Source organism: Penaeus chinensis, chromosome 11 (assembly GCF_019202785.1).
Source record: "Penaeus chinensis breed Huanghai No. 1 chromosome 11, ASM1920278v2, whole genome shotgun sequence".
In the NCBI taxonomy this organism is placed as follows: domain Eukaryota; kingdom Metazoa; phylum Arthropoda; class Malacostraca; order Decapoda; family Penaeidae; genus Penaeus; species Penaeus chinensis.
Window position 1 is genome coordinate 38,320,179 of NC_061829.1, and position 12,270 is coordinate 38,332,448.

Sequence of the window (12,270 nt, forward strand, 5' to 3'; positions counted from 1 at the left end):
GCGCACTCATAAACACACATACTCTCACACACACACGCGCACTCATAAACACACATACTCACACAAAACGCACGGACACTGACAAACACACACACACACAAACAAACACACACACACACACACACGCACACACACACACACACACACACACAAACACACACACAAACACACACACACACACACACACACACACACACACACACACACACACACACACACACTCACACACTCACACACTCACACTCACACACTCACACACTCACACACTCACACACACACACACACACACACACACACACACACACACACACACACACACACACACACACACACACACACACACACACACACACACACACACACACACACACACACACACACACACACACACACACACACACACACTCACACACACACACACACACTCACACACTCACACACTCACACACTCACACACACACACACACACACACACACACACACACACACACACACACACACACACACACACACACACACACACACACACACACACACACACACACACACACACACACACACAGCAAAATACAGCAACAAGCTTACCAAGGCTGCAGCTATGTACTGCTGTCCACTATCTGCTTTATTTTTGTGATTAATTCATGATTTCACCCCCATGAGAACTGTAATATATCGGGTGTGAACATTCTTTCATTTTTATTATCTTTATTATCATTATTATTATTATTATTATTATTATTATTATTATTATTTACAATTTTTGGTTATTTTATAATTCATGTTTGGGAAAAAAGTAGTGCATAGTTATTATATGGGAACCTCACAAGCGCTCTGTGATAGGCTTTATAGATAAATTATAAATTATATCAGTTTGTACTTATTATTTTCTTTTTTATTTCACATTTAGTTAAGCACAGCAGGACGGTATTCAGTGGTGTTAGGATAAAGAACACCATGATGGAAGTTTTTCAATAAAAAAGAAACCTCTATTTATAGGTCATTTAGAGGATTCATCTAAATCGGTTTTCATTAATCAAAATATCTTTGACAAACCACGGACAGCATAATTTGAACTTTTATATTATCAAAAACATCTGGGTATTAAGTCAACACGCCTGGAAAGTTCTTTATTCATGGTGATTATGGATATTCAGGCCAATATTATATAAGCGAATACTTACGTATCCTTGGCAACTGCAGCGTCCTTTAAACTCAAAAAGCTGATTTTCGTGTTAGCTATGGATGGCGTAGCATTCAAGGTATATTGTGTGTATATACACCTTTCTTTTACAACTAGCGTGAATACCATGGTATTCCAAGCATCTGTGTGTGTGTTTTGATGTTCACAGTAACTAAATAATTGCTGTTATGACTGGTAACTAGACAGCCACATGTCCATGGTATTTTTCAGAAGCCTGAACACCAGGCAGACAGTCCTTCACGAATACACTCGGGTGTCCATGGTAACTGTAGCTTCAGATAACTTGGTCACAACAGATACCGTAGAGTCCCTTAAGAATCCCAGATCTGCCAAATGGATTTCAAGAAAGTTGTGCTTAGTCTGCTCTCCTTGCCATCTGGATTCCACGCCAATGATTTTGACTTCCGCAGGGTCTCTCCCGCCAGATGTGGTTATTCACTTTTGCAAATAAGTTGAGGCGTTTGCTCATGTTACCGTTGGTATTCCTGTTTAGGATATGATTTTCTCCAACATAAAACCTCACAGAACACATCCAAATGGCCTTGGTTACTCCTGGTTACCATGAACACCTTAAGCATTCATAGGTACTATGCATACTTTGGTATTCCTTGTAACTAATGGTACTTTGACACCAAAGACCGTTATATCCCTGGTTATTTTTAGTGTTCCAAGATGATAGCTCTATTACCGATTTCCAAAATATTACATCAGATTATTGGCAGTTTTCCTGTAATCGTGATTCCAAAGTAACTTTGGTGCCCAAGTAAATGTAAGGCCCTAGTAATGGTACCCTGGTAATCCTGGTACCCTGGTAACTATGGTATTCCTGGTAACGGCTGGGTCTCACAGCGTGGACAACGACCTAGACCATAGCGAGAGGATGGCCATGGTAAGCGACAGTGACTCTGGCGTGGGCGGCACTGACCTCGACCAGCGAAACCCCCCCGCCTCCACCTTCACCATCAGCCACGACTCCCTCGACAACGAGGAGGATGAGGCCCCCCAGGGGTCCACGGACACCCGGGATACTATCAGGTAAACCCGCTCACCCGGCCGGCGCGCGTGGAGGCACCAGACGGTCACACTCACTGCAAGGGATCACTTTGTACCTCAGATCAGGCCGAGCGAAGGGAGAGGGGAGATAACACAAGGGGGTTGCGGGGCTGTAGTGGTCACTGCTGACTTATTTCTCCTCGTTTTCTACTTCTGTACAAAGTTGTGAACTTTTTTTTTTTTTTTTTACTAATCTTATGACCTGAAGCTGTCAGTGTTTTGTTATTTTTTTTTATTTTAACTCAGTCAAGTAGAGATATTTGCAGATAAGGAAAAAAGTTACTCTAGCTTTCACAATGAATGACTCTAGCGTAGTTTGTGAATGCGACGAGCCGTCAGCTCCCTCCACGTGGCCGGTATTATGTAGAAAGATTAGCTGCTTGGGGGCACGAGGTCTGGCGAGTCTTCTGCTGTGGCTGATATGACTGCTGCTGTTGCTGCTCTTGGTGTTGGTTCCATTGGTGCTGACGAAGGTGTTACCATACACTAAACTGCTGATAAAGACCCCTCGCAGCTACCATCTGCCGTAGGCCTGTTACGGGTGTTCCTCATGGTGGACGCTGGTCACCCAGTTTACCATTAAAAGCAAAATGCTCATAGGAAGGATTTTTTCAGTGCATATTTTTCGGGTAATATGTTGATAACATTATTTTGTGTTTTATTATTTTGCTTCTTTTTATACTTTCTTATAATCATTCTCTTATACGGCACATGCCCCGTGTATGTCACCCTTTGCATTAACAAATTCCTTCTCACAAAAAATCCCAACCTTCACTCCCTTTAACTGAAAAAAAATATGACGGTATCCTGTTTGATCCACAAAACGGTACACAAGTGACTGCAATTTCCTCGTGTGCACATCTATTGATATTTTAGCTTCTTGCATGCGTTTGATTATTTATTGTCAGAGCAATAGTCGGAGATGGAAACACAACAAGGAAGCAGGTACCTGTTATATTACTAAGTGGGCATGCAGAAGTTAACATTAATACCTCCCAGCTTTTATCCAAGCATTGTATGCTGTTGCTCAAAGCTTCTACAGCATTTTGAAAACGAAAAATATATATATAAAATCTCAATAAATCTAACCCTTTGACTGTCATTTGAAATGGTGGTTTCTGTATTTCGATATATATAGTCTATATATATATGCGTGTGTGTCTATATATGTAAATATTCTCTCTAATATATGACCTGTTCTATATGAAATAATCTCAGCAAGTGACATCATAGGTGTCCTTAGAGTTTTTAGACTTCTAGAAGTTCATTTGTTGACATCTTTCCTTTCCCTTTCCTGGCATCTTGTGGACTTGATCCGACGTGAATGAAACATGTTGATCAAACAGCCTGCATGAGCGTGTCTTTGGACCAGAATACTTCCCTCCCAGGTATATTCCCGCGGTAGTTTCTTATTTCGTGGGGATTCTTCTAGGGCTCTTCCTGTTTGTTCTTCGTCTTCTTCTTCTTCTTCTTCTTCTTCCCTTTTTCTTTTTCTTCTTCTTTTTCTTCTTTTTCTTCTTCTTTTCCTTCTTCTTCTTTTTCTTCTTCTTCTTCTTCTTCGTCTTCGTCTTCGTCTTCGTCTTCTTCTTCTTCGTCTTCTTCTTCTTCGTCTTCTTATTTATTCTTCTTCTTTTTCTTCTTCTTCTTCTTCTTCTTCTTCTTCTTCTTCTTCTGCTTCTGCTTCGTCGTCGTCAACGTCTTCTTCTTCTACTTCTATTTCTACTTCTACTTCTACTTCTACTTCTACTTCTACTTCTACTTCCTTCTTATTTTACTTACCTCTTCTTCTTCTACTTTCCTCTTCTTCTTCTTGTAAACCTTTCTTATTTTATTTTATTTCTCCTCTTCATCTACTTCTACTTCATCTACTTCCTCTTCTTCTTCTCCTCCTCCTCCTCCCCCTCCTCCTCCCCCTCCCCCTCCCCCTCCCCCTCCCCAGTTCCCTCCTCCCCCTCCCCCCTCCTCCTCCTCCCCCTCTCCCTCTCCCTCTCCCTCTCCCTCTCCCTCTCCCTCTCCCTCTCCCTCTCCCTCTCCCTCTCCCTCTCCCTCCCCCTCCTCATCCTCATCATCCTCATCATCCTCATCCTCCCCCCCTCCCCCTCCTCCTCCTCATTCCACTACTACGCCTTCTACTTATTTTACTTCTCCTTTTTCCTCCTTTTCCTTTTTTCCGTGCTTTTTTTCTTTGACGTTTCACCTATCACATGTCTTTGAATATATACGTTTGTAGTTAGTACTCATATTTTTTGCTAATTTCTTCATCATTTTTTCAAGTTCACATACGTAGTTGTGACTAATTTGTACATTTATTATTCACTTTCATCATCATTTAACATTTCATAATCTACTTATAATAATTTATTTATGCTGGGTCTGGTCACCGTTATACAGTATGTTTGTATATGTGTAAATACATCCATGCCCATACCCATTTGCCCATTTTGCGTGCGCGTAACACTTTGGGAGTATGTATGTATGTTTGGGAGTGTGTAGAATGTACGTATTTGTATGTGAGTGCGTTTATTACAGGTTTATATAGTGTGTATGCGTTCACTCATCACCATTCGTTTCAGGGTTGAATTGTAAAAATAAATTGTAAATACATATGAATGTACAGTGTGTGTGTGTGTGTGTGTGTGTGTGTGTGTGTGTGTGTGTGTGTGTGTGTGTGTGTGTGTGTGTGTGTGTTTCTGTCTGTCTGTCTGTCTGTCTGTTAAGAACCTCATCTCTGCGTATGTGTCTCGTGAGGTATAGCATTATTATTATTAGAGTCTACCTTTTGCAAACATGCATAAACTAACCAAAGTTTATATCATTCATAAAATTAAAATGGTTGGATTTATTGAGTAATATATCTTCCGTGTGAATAATTTCAGAACTTTAAGCATATAGAATATTTGGACTATATATGTACATTGTTATTTTATTTGCCATTGTGTGCATGTGTGCATACAGCTGTCTGTTTTGCTAATGCTTAACATGTTTCACTGTATGCATGTGTAAATATGTTTACCAATAAGTTTCTGTGTACATAAAATAAATGTCAGTTTATATTGTATATAAATGAGTGCGCGCGCGCGCGCGTGTGTGTGTGTGTGTGTGTGTGTGTGTGTGTGTGTGTGTGTGTGTGTGTGTGTGTGTGTGTGTGCATGTCAGCGCGCGCGCGCATGTGCGTACGTGCATGTGCGTGCGTGCGTGTGCCTGCCTGCACGCAAGAATAGTGTGTGTGTAGGTATTTGTGTATGTATGTCTGTGTCAGTGCGTGCGTACCTGCATGCCTGTCTCTCTGTCTCTCTACCTAGGTCTAAAAGTTTATTCATGCATGCATATGAGTGCAGTTGGTTCATGTATGTCTTAACAAGCATGTATTTGTGTTTGGGTGTGTGTATGTATGTATGATGTATGTTTGCACTTGCTTGCCTATGTGCCTGTGTGTACTTGTGTATGCACCCATCCAACACATCTTTCAGAGATTAGTCAATCTCATAAATTCATTTATTACATGTTTGAAGTTAGTGAATCTAAAAAGGTATTCATATATCCCCATATCATTATTTTTTGCAAATTCTAAATACCACATCATTAGCTTACTCACCACATCCAAAAGGCTGTGCCTTGTGCTTTGTTTGGTATCACACTTGTGCTACACAAAAAACATTTCCTGTAAATAAATAATATTGTCAAAAGCAGATCATAGTGCTTTTATCAAATTTGTCCTGAATCATGAGACATTTTTTACCAAATGCTTTTCACATAAAGGTACATAGTCCTAACTTACTCATCCTTCTTCCTCAGCCACTTGCTCGAGAAGAACTCTGATGGAATCATAAAGGCAGCCAAGCAAGGAGACCTGAAGATGGTAAGATGTTCTGTGTTTTAACAGATGGTCCATAACTAATACCAGTGATTTGATGAGATATTTGAATGATATTTATTTTAGCCTAGACGTCACAATTCAGTTAAATTGTAATTGGTCTTCTGATTGCCAACCTGTCTGCCAAAGTCTTTGTCAAATACTAAGAATGCATTATGATTTGTATAACAGTATGTCAATGCTAAATAGGGCTACCCGACAAAGAGCTAATGCTGAAATATTTTAGTTGCTAACATTTTTCTCTGTATTTCAGTTGAAGGATCTTCATTCGCAAGGTTTCTCACTGCTATCAATTGATGCACATGGGCAGACAGCACTTCACTTTGGTGCCCGTCATGGACACAAAGACATTGTGCGCTATTTGATTGCATCAGCCCCGCCTTCTATCCTTGATATGGTGGACACGGAAAAGTAAGTCTGACTGGTTTTATAAATGTTATTTAAGTTCTCATAAATAGATTTGGGTTTGATTCTCGGTCATTGACTTTAGGGTCTAAATGAAGATGATTTTGATGAAGCATGCAGATATTTATAACTTACCAAGGCTTTTTTTGTAGGAACTATGCATGATTGCATCTTATTAAAGTTATTAGTAATAGTGAAGTAAACCAAGGGTGAACATTTCAGAGGCCAGACAGCACTGCACCAGGCAGCCTCCAACAGGAGACGGACAGTATGTTGCATGCTCGTTGCTGCTGGGGCTTCCCTAACTATCCGGGACCTCCAGGGCAACACGCCTCGTGCTCTGGCCCAGCGAGCCGATGACCAAGAACTGGCTGCATATCTGGAGAGTAAGTGCCAGCTCATGGGTCTCGGAGCATCCATGCCTGAGGAAGAGGATCGGTCATCCCTTCCATGTCACGCATCCTATTCCCACTCACTCAGGGGTGCACGTCACCACGCACTCGCTAAAAGACTTCGAGTAGAGAGGCTCATATAGTACACAGTTGTTTTGTTGTAATGAGTGAGGTATTTCTTTTTGACCTCAAATATATGGTGAGCTTTTTTATCAAGGCTGAGATGCCATTTAGTTGTATAAAAGAAAGCTCATGCTGCTCACAGAGTTGTGTGCACCGTCCTCGTGAAGAGGGTAACTTCAGCCCCACGAGTTATGGATACATTTTGTTAAGGACAAGAGGCCTTTCTAAGTTTATGACACTGTTTGTAGGCAAACTTTAAGTGTTGTCTTCCATAAGTGCCCCCCTCCCTTCCCCTAAGCTTCTGTTACTTATGGAAACCATAGTCAGACCTCAGAATATGGAGAAAAAAAATTTATGACAAGAAAGCAAAAACAATTTTTTTGATCATTTAGGTACTTCCCTAGTGCAGGTTCAGTTAACAACCCATGGAAACAGATGTGCATGCTTGTTTCATAACCCTGCCTGCGCACTCTTGGAATGCCAACTTAGCCTTTTGATAAATGCAACTAACATAAGATTATGAATTAAATAATACTCTTGACAAATACCAGGGTGATGAGCCTTCATATGACAAGGCTCTTTCAGATTCTTAAATTTTATCCATTTTGTTAGATGTGTAATAATTATTATAGATTTTGGGTGTTATGCAATAGGAAATATATAGGTGATGACGCAAGGGAAGAATACTTCTCAATATTATTTGTGTATTTAAAACCTTTACCTTTTTTATTCTGAAAGAGATTGTAGATAGTAGCCTAAGACATGCTTTATTTATTAGACACATGAGAAAGGATATATCATTATGTATTCTTAATATTTTTTTTCGTATATTTCCTGTGGATTCCATTGTTTTATTGTTTTTTCAGGCCAAGAGAAATTCTCTCAACCCAACAATAATAAACTCAATTACGTTGACTAATCTACCAACACAAAAAAAAAAAGATAATAATAAAAGATAACTAGTAACGGTGGGTGGCACCTGTTTTATCAGGTCCCAGGTTGTTGTATATGGAAGATTGTAGATACAAATCTTAGGTATATTGTCGATGAATCACAAGTTGCACTGCTTCTTTGCCAGTTTAGTTCACACGTAAGCTACTTAATTTTAGCAGTATTTACTGTAGTATTAAGTAAAAAGTTTTATATGCACATCCACCCAATTTTTAAAATTGTTTATAAAAAGTACATATTAATATGTTTGTAATTCTATAGTCATTGTGGCATTAGTAACGGACTTTCTTGTACCTGCCAATGATGAAAAAATACAATTTTTATCCTATCAAAGTAGCCTACTAGATATAAAAGGCTACATAATGATGGATCACTGTGCCATGACAGGTGACTTGAGAGAGTGATAACGTCATTTTTGAAGTTACGCAGTTGTCATTTTAGAGTACGGTAGATGATTCAGAATAAATAGGTAATGATGTATTGAATTAGGCAGATATTTACATTTACCTTTATATATTTTATGGACATATTATTTACTATATGCAGTATTAATAATTGAAATTAACTTGTCATGGTACAGACCTTATTATTCTTGTAAGACAGTGTTTTGGATGGGAATCATTGAGACTCATCAGAGCTTCTGCAGCCAAAAAATCTTTAACATTTGTAGTCAATTAATTTGCCTTAGATTGAAAGGCCTGTCCAAAACATAGAGTGTATTGTGTAGGTAGTGTGTCAACAGAGTGGATTACACATCACCTCGCTGTTTCTTGCACGCTCTATGCCAAGGATTCTGCTCTGGCTCTGTTCTGTACGTATGAACAACACTAAAGTTGCCCTTTTTCCCTTGAAGCATTTTAGACATATACCCGATTCTTGATTTCCTATAGACTTTGGTATTTCTTACACCCAATCCAATTGAAATCACCCTACATAGTAGAGATTTTAGTAGATTTTAGAGTTTTTTTAATCCATTTAAATCCCATAGAGATGTTCCATTCAGGATTATTATCTCAGAACTTGAAAACGACAGAGTTCACCTTCTTCTTTACCTTTATCCAAGCATGGATTTCAGTAAAGATACAAACAACAAGCTTTACATTTTGTTGGAAGACTCATTTATTCCCATGCATGACTTTTTTCTTAGTTAGAAACTGTTCAATATTAGAATATACTTTTATAATGTGTGAAAAAGATATTGCTTTCAGTTATAGAAGTGGGCTTTACTGCTTATGTCATGATATGCATTCTTTAATTTTTTTTCGAATTATGCCACATGCATTCATCATTGCAATTGTACATTCATGTGCTGCTTTCGTTCCTGCTTCAAGTATAAGATAGTGTCTTATTAATGTCAAAGACTATAAAATCTCTTCCTCGGGGAGACTTTTAACTTAATAATCATTCTCTTTCAGGCCAGGAGCAGTTTCAGACAATGGTGCATGAGGATTTGGAGACAACCGTATGATCCAAGCTTTAAACACAACCTTGGAGCATGAAACCCACCTTCCAGCGAAGTTTGGCATCAGTCAGACTGGAGGATCTCATCACACATGTTTATTTCCCCAAAACCCACTTAAATCATCATCTGTAATCATGTAATGAGAAGAAAACCTTTTCAGAGGAGAGTCTGAATGAATACATAAATTATATATATATATATTTGTGTGTGTGTGTGTGTGTGTGTGTGTGTGTGTGTGTGTGTGTGTGTGTGTGTGTGTGTATGTGCGTGTGTGTATGTGCGCATGTGCACATGTACATGATCACACATTGTGTGTGTGTGTGTGTGTGTGTGTGTGTGTGTGTGTGTGTGTGTGTGTGTGTGTGTGTGTGTGTGTGTGTGTGTGTGTGTGTATGTGTGTGTGTGTGTTTTTGTGTGTGTGGGTTAAATATATATTCATCTATATATATTTATATATTTACACATATATATTTAACATACACAATATATACATATATATGTTTACATATTATATATATTTGCATATATGAATGTATATCAGTGGAAACTATACATGTGAACAGTATTTATTTATATATGTTCAAGAGATTAGGAAAACATCTCCAGACTGTGTTTGCCAAGTCTTCATTACTTCATGGAAATAAGTGCAGCATCTTGTTGGTGCTTAGATTACCTGCGATTTGGACTTTCTTACCACTACCAGAGGAAGGTGCTCATACTGTTGTTGTTACCTTGCCTTATGTACCTGTGAAAGACATAGAAACAATACCTGATGAATTGTGCTTGTGCAGGCATGGTACCTGCATATGTGTATCCATATGATACATCAAAACAATATTCAGAACTAACACAAAACATCAAAGGCAAAAGGTCAAGAAAGTGAATGGCTGTAAGACTGCTCTGCTGCTGGTCTTCCACTGTGAACGACTTTGGACAATGAATGGATGTCGACCTGGTTGCCAACCTAAGTCATTCCAGTCAAATAGTTATTTATGTATGGAATATAGAATATTTAATGTGTCTGTGTACCTTAAAATAAGGATTCTTTGAACTTCATGTGTAGATTTTTTGAAACCCTTTATCTTTAGTCTTTACAGCCACAACCTGCAAATGGTAATGCCCCCATCATAAGCTTAGTGTCCCAATGTGCTTCAGTCATATGCTATATAGGAAGAAAAAATCTTTTTTAAGGTTAATATATCTATTTAGATTTCAATAAATTAAATGTATTTATGTTGTTTTCCCACAGTTACTTTTCTTGTATGGCATCAGTAGATAGGTATGTGCAGTTTGGACATATCAGTAATGTAGTAATTGTAGCTTCTTATTTCACCCATAGTATTGGTTTCTCCTGAAAGATCTACTCATATGAGGCAATTTGTTACCCTTATATAAAATTATTGGTCTAGGGAATATGCAGAACAGCTTGAATTGAATAGGTCAATGGAGCTTGAAAGGATTGTCAAAGGCTATTGTTGACAGCTATTAAAGGGTATACTTTCTTATTAGTACTTAAATACAGTTGCAGATTTGCATCTGAAATTTGAATTATGAAAAGATGAAGTTAGTTTTGGAAGTTGACATTTATTTGGTTGAGGTAGAAAATGTTAGCCTGAATTATTTGGTGGCGTCTTACGCTGTCTCCCCCCAAAGTGCCAAGTATGAGACTATCATTCTACTCACCACCATACATTAAGGAGATTCATTAGTGTTTTGCTCGTCCCAGTGCAGTTTCAGGGTTCTGTCTTCGGGCCTCCCAGATGCAGTGCTTTTTGCAGAAAAATGATATGACATTCCATGCATATGGAATTTACAGTTTTAACTTAATGGATAGTATCTCCAGTAGTGATGGCAGAAACTTACAAATTCCAGTGGATGCTAAATGTGAGATTTAGTTGCTGACAAGAAATGGAATTGACAAGAATGTTTCTGCATGTGAAGTAAAGTAACAATGCACAACATCTGGGCTTCCCAAAGATAAATCCATGTTGGGTATTCACATGAAATTGTGCATGAAAATTGAGCAAATGAAAATCTTTACCTTAATATAATAATCAAATATACTGGTAAAATAGGTCTTTTTGAATATTAATTTGATTTGTTTACCCTTATGCACTAGTGTTAAAGTATAATCATGAGCCATTGTTGGCAGATGCTAAGTAGTAGTATGATTAGTGTAGGACATAGTCTGTGTGCAATTTGTCAACAGTCGCTCTCAATGAAATGCGGGGAATAGTGCATAGGGGTCAAATCACGAATTCCTGCCTGTATACCATTTCCCAATTTTAAGACTCATTGAATTAATATGTTGCAGATAATTGGTATTGTAATAAATCCAAAGACATTCACTATTTATGTAAAATATAACACTGACTTTTGAAATATGAAAGCTAGTACAGGCACGATCACCTAAAGATATGATTATTACAAAAGTAACTTCATCTTTTTCTTCGAATATTTCACCAAAATCTCACAAACATGTTATACCAAAGGTGTGCTGTTATGAAAGGAATGGAAAGGATATAGAGACAAGTAAAGCTTGATGTTAAGTCTTGAGTGAAGCGAGTAATTTCCTTAAGCCATTGCTGATGAGTAGGTCTTTAATACTTGTTCATCTCATTTTCAACTATGCAATAGTTTCTTTCTTCTTTAAATTTTACCTATAACATTCCTAAATCAAGTCAGTCTTTTATTGTGATCAACATCAAATTATTTAATTGTTCTTTAAATTGATTCCTCACTAAATCTGTGATCTTACCAAGTGCTGAGAAGTTCTCTTCCACATGTCATTACGGAGTAAACTTTTAGT

The 12,270-nt window shown here is 38.2% G+C and overlaps 1 protein-coding gene across 1 annotated transcript in view; it reads left to right on the plus strand.

The window, feature by feature from the left end:
* LOC125030602 (eye-specific diacylglycerol kinase-like) overlaps nucleotides 1-9,749 on the plus strand; it is a gene marked incomplete in the record, with an annotated part of 359,490 nt that extends 349,741 nt beyond the window's left edge. The window contains 6 exon segments of the mRNA XM_047620744.1: nucleotides 2,051-2,236; nucleotides 3,601-3,642; nucleotides 6,050-6,113; nucleotides 6,382-6,539; nucleotides 6,756-6,919; nucleotides 9,415-9,749. Coding sequence (XP_047476700.1) covers nucleotides 2,051-2,236; nucleotides 3,601-3,642; nucleotides 6,050-6,113; nucleotides 6,382-6,539; nucleotides 6,756-6,919; nucleotides 9,415-9,467 — 667 coding nt within the window.
* Between the last annotated feature and the right edge of the window lie 2,521 nt (nucleotides 9,750-12,270).